Source organism: Limulus polyphemus, unplaced genomic scaffold, assembly GCF_000517525.1.
Source record: "Limulus polyphemus unplaced genomic scaffold, Limulus_polyphemus-2.1.2 Scaffold134, whole genome shotgun sequence".
NCBI lineage: Eukaryota > Metazoa > Arthropoda > Merostomata > Xiphosura > Limulidae > Limulus > Limulus polyphemus.
This window is the reverse complement of record NW_013665744.1, coordinates 360,986-371,435: the sequence shown is the minus strand read 5'-3', so window position 1 is coordinate 371,435 and position 10,450 is coordinate 360,986. Positions and strand designations below refer to the sequence as shown.

At 37.0% G+C, this 10,450-nt stretch overlaps 1 protein-coding gene across 1 annotated transcript in view; it reads right to left on the bottom strand.

Annotated features, from left to right (window-relative positions):
* LOC106473778 (acetylcholine receptor subunit beta-like 1) overlaps positions 1–10,196 on the bottom strand; it is a 59,691-nt gene extending 49,495 nt beyond the window's left edge. Inside the window, exon 1 of the mRNA XM_013934462.2 lies at positions 10,012–10,196. Within this exon, the coding sequence (XP_013789916.2) occupies positions 10,012–10,069 (58 nt within the window). The 5' untranslated portion in view covers positions 10,070–10,196. The remainder of the gene's footprint in view (positions 1–10,011) is intronic.
* Between the last annotated feature and the right edge of the window lie 254 nt (positions 10,197–10,450).

Sequence of the window (10,450 nt, the reverse complement as noted above, 5' to 3'; positions counted from 1 at the left end):
AAAATTTAATGAAAGTACAACGCTTCACCAGGTTAACCTGGTGAAGCGTTGTACTTTCATTAAATTTTACTCTGTTTATTCGAGTTATCAAGTTTTTTTTTAATTACGACATAGTACTTCCTTTCATCGTATTATATGTCCTAACTTTGTAGTAATCAAGTGACAATAACAAAATATAGTACATACATTTCATAGTAAAATACAACTTGATAGCTCAGAAAGTAAGGAATGTCACTTAGATTGTTGACATATTCCATTCACTTCCACACGCCACACGACTGCTGCACCTCATATGTTAATGGAACAATTTCTCAAGTTATGAGATAAGAATCTGTCCAGCCAGAGGCAAGGTACTTTAGTGCCACTGGCACTTAAAACAAACCATGTTCGTACCTTAACTGTCAATTCATAGCATCTTTTCTGCTGTATGGCAGGCTTTCCTAACAGTTTGTGCATGAACTCATGCACATCAACCAATGCAGACCTTAGTCACTCTACATATTTTTGGATACTATGGCACATCTGCTCCAGGATGTATACCATCCATCACATCCACAGGAAGCAGTATTTCTTTGCTAAACATGATAAAGTGTTGCAAACAACCAGTCAATGTCTGTTGTATTGCGTGATATACTGTCATGATATACAATAAATGTTCATCCCAGCTGGTTTTGCTGGGACTATAAAACAATAGTTTGCATTGCCCATTCTGTCAAACAATTACACTGAGATTACAAGATAAAATGTGTGTCTTCACCACATCAAACACTTTACAAAACTCAGATACTAGCTGGTAATTAAAATTAACTCTATGACCCATGTGATTTATCCAGGTACATCAAATCAGGGTATCTACTGTTCCACCAGCACATCAGCTACAGACTGTACTGAAGTATTGACCAATCATTAAGCCTTGGCCCACTTAGCCCAAGTACGAGTACATAATGATTACCTTGTTTTTTCTCCGAGAGAGAACCAATAATATGTAAGGCTGTTCTCTCTGAAGGAGAAACAAGAATTCTCTGACGGAGTTTACCCTATTTAGGATGTCTTTTCTTCTGAGCAGCAGATACAATATAGTGCTTATACTACCACTTAACATCTCAACCTGAATGTAGCTAGTAAAACCAATGGTTGGAAATTAGCACAAGTGTGTGTAACGCCTTAGCGGTCTCCAATCTTTGCTCTATGTAATGTCTAAAGAATTTCCCGACTCAGAGCTGCAACACAGGTCACATGTGTCCTTGTTACATTCTTAAGTCTATGCTGCCCATACTTCACCTTGTTGAATAGCAAGGAGTATCTATGCTAGCTCAGCATCATTTGTTTACTCTTTCTGAAGCTCCTGGTACTGAGTCAATAGTGGAATTTTATACTATATGGTTTTAAGTCACTATGGCAGAAATGACTTTGACTGTTACAAATTTACCAGAATAGAGATATTCAATGAATTGACAGGGTATTCAGCAATGCAGGGTTCATACAAAGGGTGAATCATTTATTATACAGGTAGTTACAGGAGTCTTTGATGAAGATCACAACTACAAGCAGTTATTTCTTTGTTATGCAGTATCTGCATTCAGGAGCCATTAGCATATGACTTACATATATTATCACACATTCCACTATATCATGTAATTGTGATAACACTGCCCTAATACTAGTATTATTGGCACTAGTATTCAAGGAGAGTTCACCGTCCTTACATGGATACAACTGCACTGGAACTTCCATAAATCATACTTTTGCTACAGGAATGCTTAGTCACACTCTCTAGTTCATCTGAAATGTGCATTTGCTTTACTGGGAGTAGATAATGGTGTAGTGACGGTGGAGAAGTTGGCTGCGAAATGTTTACAAAACATTGCAAAACCAAAGAAACCATGAATCTCTCTTTTAGTCAATATTTTGCTGTGATATTTGCAGGGTCAGTAGAGACTCCGTCTCTTCCCACAACATGGCTGAGAAATTCAACCTGTGTGTGCATGATTACACCCTTTCCTGGTTTCAACTTCAAACCTGCTTTTCTTATTGAATGAAGTATTATGCACAGTTTTCAGCAGCAGACCCAAACGTGAGACCAAACACCAAGACATCATTAGCATAGACCAGGTACCTTTCCCATTTCAACTCCTTTATTGTAAGCTCCACCAGTCTGAAACAAATGGTATAGTACATTACTAGTTCAAACCATTTTAACTGTTCTCGTCATCCAACCAAGCTTAACAGTAATCAAATGTGAGGTTATTGTTGAGCCATCGAGCTCCTTCCAATGTGCCCAGACGTCCTATTCGTCTATCTGCAGGTGTGTAAAGGCATTAACATGGGTCAATGTGTTCACCCATCTGAAAGCAATAGAGAACATTATCATACCCTCCTTCTCTTTGGCAATCATTACTGAAGATGAGCACACACTCTATAAAGGCTATATGCTTCGCTTCATCCCTACTGCTTCATCAAAGCCTACACTGTAGTGCGTTGCCCGTGTCTATGTGATGGGGAGTTACTTTTGTTTAACCCAGTTGGCCATCTGATCCCACAAATACATTAGTATATTGAATTAATAGGACACTGAGCTTCTGCCACTGAGTTGAATTAAAATTGATGCACAATTTTCAACCAGTGGTATTAGATGTATCACCAACCCTTTATTTGCTCTTGGGCATAATGCACTGGAAATAACACTTCTGATATCATTAGCTCCATTCACCCACTCTTCACCTACCATGACAATGACCTTTTCTGCGGAATCTGAACAATACATTTTATGAACTGGCTGTACTACTACTGCATCACACGGTAAAAAGACCCTAGACTTTATCCATAGTGAACATGGAACACCACTTTTTCCAGAGAAGCACTGTAATTTCCTCTACAATGCACTGTTCCTGGGTCTGGTCTGTCTGGCATTGGATGATTTTCCCACAGAAATGCAATTCACTTATCAAACAGGCAAAACTACCTGTGCATTTCTGCAATGCATCCATCTATACAGTATAAATGCCAAGCTCAGTGCTGTAGATGACTACCTTAATTATGTGACATATTTTTAATAGACTTAGTCAGAGACATGACACTCCAGTCACATCTAGTTTTCACCATTCTCTAGAAAAAAATGAGTCTTAACTGGTCAGAGTGGTGGCATGACTCAGTGTGTCTAATACATGGTGAGGTTGACCAAGCTCTCTATCTCTCCCACCTTTTCCTCTGTAGGCATATACCAAATGGTCCCCAGCTCTGAGAGAGCTGGGCTGACCATGAAACATTTTGGCATGAGCTGTTTGCTGCACCTTTCCCCCTCCAAGTTGTGTGATCAGACACAACTTCAGCTCCATTAGTTCCCAAAGCTGAATTCATAGCAGCACCAGTTTGTTGCCAACCCTCCTGCACCTGCTATGCAGCTCATCAAAACTGGTACTCTCACCTGCTCTGCTACATAGTAAGGTGTGAAGTGACTCAGCTACCCATATCTAAGGCAGATGTATTGGTCCTCTCTACTATAGTGACATTTGGAGGCATAATTGGCATTGGCTGTGACAAAAACATCATGTAAGGGTCAAGGAAGCCTTTCCCACCCACTGAGAGCCATGAGGTTGGGTGCGGGTTTTTCCCTTGTCAAAGCTCGAGCTTGACATAATGTAGTCGCTTCCAGAAAGAGTCTGTTTGAGGCACATCCAATGCAGTCTTCTTCCTCTCCTCTAACCTATTTGAGGGTACGACTTCAAATCTTGTCATTGTAAAAACAGCCTCCATTAGGATGAGAACATGTTTCACTCCCAAGTACTGCACCACCCATTCCTGAGTCTAGCCATGGAGTGAACTGCCTGAAATGCTCGAAGAAATTATCTAGACTCTGTTTTGCCACATGGTCAAAACATTATCTGTATATTTTCTATCACAGCAACCTGTGATTTTGGCATAAACGTTTCACTAACAGACTCTCAGCCAACACCAGGCTGAGACATTGTAAATGTCGTAGGTGGAGTAGAGAGAGCATGTTCAGAGACCTCTACTTCAGAACGAGTTTCATGTCTCTGCCCCATGTCGCAAATGGCGAGTTAAATAAGTGCTTGTCCATTATCTCTGCTTGACTACAGGCTTCTCCATGAACTTTGTTAATTGCATCAGTATATCTCAAATTACAGAAAGGCTCGCAATGCCCTATGCCTTTACCAGTTTGTGCCTGCTGTCTCACCTGCTGGTGAAGCAGTTGCAGCTGGTAGACATTCCAAGGCACACGTTCTGTAGCGACCACACCATTCAGGTTTGGACTTACTATACTGCATGCCACCATGATGATTCTCAGTTGTCCATGCCCCCTAAACCTAGAAGTTAGTCATCGGGGTGAGAATCGTATTGGCCATTCGATGTCATGGACCTTCAGAACATTAGTGAAACTGTGATATCCAAAACAGTGCTCCCTCTAAGACCAGACAACTCTCTCTGGTAGCCATCTACTCTTATTGAGTACTCTTCCTCTTAGGCATAAGTCCTTCAACTTATGCAAAATGTCATCTCATTGAGTGTGTCGCTTCAACTCAATAGCAATGACAAATAAATTCATCAGAAGAAAAACAGCTAAGTCACGAAAAACTGATCCTGGACAAGACACCAAATGTTCTCCTTTCTACCTACTCTGTGGTGTTCTCAGATGCACTGATTTTCCTATATATTTCCATTAAAGAGAAATCTAGTAAGAGCCATGAAATAACAGTAGGTTTTTTACAGATAATTTATTAAGGACTGAACCTGGTTTCTCTGACTTGAATTGGGTATAAAGCAAAGAAAAAGGTGGTACAATGTAACAAAACATGAAAAAAATCTTTTTTTGCACTCAAATAAAAATATATAATAAAAAAGCATAATTTGTGGTGCCTTTACTGGAGAGCTCTTTAATAAATCTGAATCTGTATCAAACAAGAAGTTACAAATCTCTGTGTTGTTCCAGACTGAGAGAATGTGGCATTATATACATACCACAGTAATGCCATTCTTCTTAGAAGTAGGTGCTACCCACGTGAGTGTTGGTCATTCCCATTACAACATAAGGGAGATCATAATCTTAAGGTATCAACGAGCCTACCAGTGGGAAAAAATACTGTCTATTTCTAAATAATATATTCCACTTTACAGGACTGGTTCCAAAAAGAAAGTGCGTATGACACATTAGTTGAATGACTCAGTTTGATAAGTAACTATCTTGTCATACGACGAGAGGCTGAAATGTCTCAAATTGTTTTATCTTGAAAAAAGAAGAGTTAAGGGGGATCTGATTGAGGTGTTTAAGATTGTAAAGGGAATTTATAGTGTTGATGTATCATATTTTTGTATTCAACAATGAGAATAATAGGACAAGGGGACACAAATATAAATTTTGGCAAGGTAGGGGTCATCTTCAGTTAAGACAGTTTTATTTTTCTAACAGGATGGTTGGCCTTTGAAATGGCTGCCTTCAGATGTTGTAGAAGCAGTAAATGTAAGTGAGTTTAAGAAAAAGCTTGATAAGTATATGAATAAAAAGGGCTGGGTTTAAAATTTTTTTTTAATCATCTTAATTTAATTTTGAGGATGGAACAGCCGAGATGGACCAATAGGTCCCATGTTGTCCTAAAATATTATGTTATGTTATGAAAGCAAGATCAGTGTTCAGCTATTTTCATAAAAGTGAGTGTTTAGATATCTACTTGAAACCAAGAATATTGTTTAGTCATGAAAACGTTTAGGTATTCCCATGAAAGCAAGATCAGTGTTTACTATTTTCATGAAAGAAAGTGTTTAAATATTCTCACAAAAGCACGTGTATAGACGCTAAAGTAAAATATAACTGTTAATTGTTAGAGATTTTATTAGAAGCGCATGGTTAAAAGTTCCAATGAAACCACCTTTTATGAGCACATGTTGAGGTGTTTCTTCTTAAGAATCACGTGTTTAGATACTTTCGTTATCATTCTCAGAATTTTTCCCCATAAAAATGCACGTGTTTCCATGTTATCATAAAAGATGTTTTCAAGAAAGCACTTATTCAAATATTACAAATGCTTAACTACAATGTTATTGGGAACTCGAAAAATAATTTAACTCCTAGGTAAGGTAGGTCTGTGTTTTTAAAATGTAAATTTAGTTACAGCTACTGTTTTATTATATGAAAAATTCCTTAAAAAAGTACAAACATCAGAGTTACCCGACAAGTACGACTTGGGAATTTGACAACATAGTTGGTTCTTCGTAAAATGAAGCTAACACTTACATGCTTTTTAACCGTTGTGGGGATTAAATCATAGTAAACTTAAAATGCTCTCAAACTTGAAAACAGGGGTAAAAGATCTAGTAGCGTTTTTAAAGTAACCCTCAGTTGAGAAAAATTGTTTAATCCATTCTTGTAACTATTTTGTTTTTACCCCAGACCAAGATTCTAACTATGTTTTTTAAGAGAAGTATTTTTTTATGTTTAACTTACATTTAATAAGTATTGACCTTATACGCATGTTATTATAGCCGAGGCTTTGCGAGTAAGCCCCGTATAACGTTGCTGATAATCAATCTTGGGAATGTCTTAGATAAATTCAAACATTTAGGTCATTTGACTTAAGTTAAAGTAGTTATTATGCCTTTCAATTCTTCCTACGTTTCGTTCGGTTATATTTCGATAGTTAAAAGTGTGTAAAGCTCATTTAAAGCCTATATTCTAGGATGAAAGGTAAGGTTAATCAATGCAACAAACTCAACTTGGACTCGAAAAACGAATTTTTTGTTGTTGTTGCTTACAAAAATTGTCCCTCAAATGATTCATTCCTCTGATTTTTCTACAGTACATTCCTCATCTTCATCATTTAGGGATCTAGTGCAAAAATATAAATCATCCAATAAAAGCAGACGTTAACTTTTGATAATCCCATTCAGCTTTTTAGAAGTTTGTTTCTTGTTGTTAAACGCAAAGCTGCACAATGGGCTATCTGTGCTCTGTCTAACACGGGTATCAAAACCCGGTTTCTTGCTTTGGAAGTTCGCAGACATGCCGCTGTGCCACTGGGGGGCATTTAGAAACAAAAGGTTATAATTACAGAATAGATAGTTCTATGATATACCAGAAGATCATATACTCAATGATTTAGTTTAGGGATTAAAACAGCTTTTAAGTAAAATAGGCACATTATTGTAAACTCATATTAAAACAAATATTAAGTAAAAAAGTATATGACATCATTCGTAACTTTAATGTTTAAATGTTCGATGTAAAGCATCTTTGGATATTAAGTGTCTGTCATAACAAATGTTCCCTTTCTTTAAACACATATCATGCTATTGTTTGTTTGAAGTTAAACACAAAGCAACACAATGGGCTACTTGTGCTATGCCCACCACAAGTATCGAAACCCGGATTTTAGCGTTGTAAATCCGCAGACTTACCGCTGTGTCACTGGGGGCCATATCTTGCAGCTAATGTTTTGAATATAATATTAAGGCAGAACAAGCTATGCCTTCGAAACGTTTTATGAAATATATGTAATGGTGTCTGTAAAGTAGAGACGTTAAAACGAACAAAAATTTAAGAAAAAACTTTTATACGTCCAAATTACTGCGAAAATAAAAGCAAGAACAACAAAGAACGCACGTGTTTAACTTTTGTATGGATGTTTGGGTCAAATAACTGAAGTGTTTTTTAATTGTGCTTTTCGCTAATAAAACAATGGATAGATCAGCGACCATTTAGTATCACTGAAAAAACAAGTTGTTCCGGTGTACATGCTAAACCTTATAGAGGTTTTTCATAAAGTTAAGCATGTATACGCGAACGTTATGTTTTATAGCAGTTACATATTATATCTAATTGTAATATAACAACTGAAAAATGGGAGATAGATCTTATAGCAATTGCATATTAGACTTAATAATAGTATTATAGTAGTATTTATTCCAATATGTCACTATTTTTTGCTGAAGCATGTCACAAGGACAAAGTAAAAGTAAAGGAAATAAACAAAAAACTTCCTAGGCCTTTTGCCCCCCTCTCCCCCCAAAACCCCCCAGAAGAAACAGTGATACACAGGACTCTGTAGATAGAATACCCATACGGCGACAAGGCTGCATCGTTTATCAAAAGCATTTCAACTTTCAATATACAAATCAAATCAATTCGCCTCAGTTTGGAAATAAAGAAAATGAACATTAGCAGGATTTTAGACTCACCATGCCCTAGGATTAACTTTCTATCCAGCAACCCAAAGAAACTGTAATGTGCTGAATAATTAAAGGATTGTTCATGGAAAATAAACGCACTATCACGTATAAGTTATATATATATATATAATGTTTCCTCTTTAGTTGATTTAGGCTGATTTGTTTGACAGCGATCCTTGTTGGTGATTGGTTCTTCTTCAGTAGTGATCTCTTGCTACTCTCTCCGTTTTAGGACCAAAAATGATGTTTTCTCCCTTGCCAATGTTTTTGCTTGTTATTTGAGATAGACCTTATCATGTTAAGGCAGTGTAATTAATGTTTCTCTTGCACTTTTACTTCTTTCTGTCCGCCAAACGCACGCTTATATGTCATTAGAGCAAATTGTGTTCACAAGTTTTCAACTTTGTTTTAACATTCAGTTTCACCCAAAGAATATTTTTTAATTAAATCATAAGGGAACAATAGTAAGAAGAAAGAAGAAGGCTTGGTGATAAGAACAGAGCTGAGAATGCTAAGATGGTTATATGAAAGAGAAGAGAAATTAAGGAAATGGCAGGAGTCTGTGGAATCGAGGAGAAGACATGAGAAGCGAAGCTGAGGTGGCTCGGTCACGTGAAGAGAAGAGAAGAAGGACAAGCAATAAGGAGAACATTAGAGCTGCCGGTAACCAACATGAGAAGACATAGGAAGCCAGTAAAGCGTTGGAAAGATGGAATTAAAGAAGTCATGGACAACAAAGGAATTCCAAAAGACCTGGCGATGAACACAGATGATTGGAGGAGGGCAAAACATGTGAAGGACGGCAACCCCTGCTAAAAGGAAAATCCGAATAATAATAATAATAACGAAACAGTAGTCTAAGTAAGCACGGGGATATGACTGCGCAAAATCTGCTATTAATCACGTTTACCAAACTAAGACTTCTTTTGATTTACCGCCACATAAAAATTGTTAATTACACCAATGAATGTTTGTTTCAGATATTGAGCTTAATCAGCCATGAAATAACTATCACATCATTTGTTCTTATTTCACAAATCCTATCACACTTTCATTAAAAAAACTCAAGAACACTGGTATATTCAAAACGTATAGAATATTATCATCTTTCTATCTTATTGTCCCCCTTTAACTTTATCTCGTGCTAACGACCATCATAACACATTACAACTTATGTTCTATAGAACACTCATAGATTCAGTTGTCTTGAATTACTAGGAAACTAAGCAAAGTTTGCTCTAAGATTTCTCGTTTTAATTCCATATATAAAACAACGATCTTTGCGCACAGATAAATTTATGTTTTATTTACCTACGTTATAATGTATTTTCTTTTGAAATGTCTATTCAAATACTAGATCCAGAATACTAATACAGCATTGTTTTAGAAAACGCGCAAGCATGTTGTTTTAATCCACATTATGATCTTTTACATGCACGACACTAATTCTGTTAATTCATGCGTTTTGATAGCTACTCGCACACCATTCCCAAGTAATTTATTTTAGATACTTCTCACCATTTATTTCAGTAATAGAAACTTGAAGAAGTAAAACGATGAAACGTTCTTGGATTTTCTCGGAGTTAAAAACGTGACTGTTGCTCAAAAAAGTGCGATTTGCTTAGAAAACTTGAAGGCTAAACAGTGCCAATTCTTCTGTTGTTAATCTATAGGGATCGATCAGTATATTTTCCATATGTGTGTATTGTCACGTTTATTTTTCTCGTGCCCAAAATCGAAAATATTGTCATTTTCTTGTTGTTTTTCCCCATTAACAGAAAAAGCAGGATTTTTTCCAGATACAATGTTTAGTTGAATAACTTACTAACTTACCATTTAAGGCTTCGCAGCAAAAGATGAGCACAACAGCAAAGGTTCCTTTAGAATTCATTCTTTCCACAAAGGCGAGCTATTGAACGGGAGTCGGACATGCCAAGTGCGATAGATCTTTCAGCTAAATTCAGGGTGTTAGGCACACAATGTTGCGCAGAAACTCCTCCACTACGCAGCCGCAGCTTCTTTCGCCTGCAGACACGGGGGGGATTTCAGCCATCATGAGCTTAGGTGCTCAACCAAACCGTATGCTTTTTTATTTATTTTTATAAAGGACCACATGATTTGACCAGCAACCTTGATCTCTTTCTGAAGCAAAATAGTAAACCTAGAAAAGACTTGAAAAAGTGTTCTAGAGCGAGGTTGATAAACATTAACAGTTGGCCGGAGGAGAAGAGTAACCTGCCGGTACAGAAAGATTAAGTTCGCCGGTACAGGA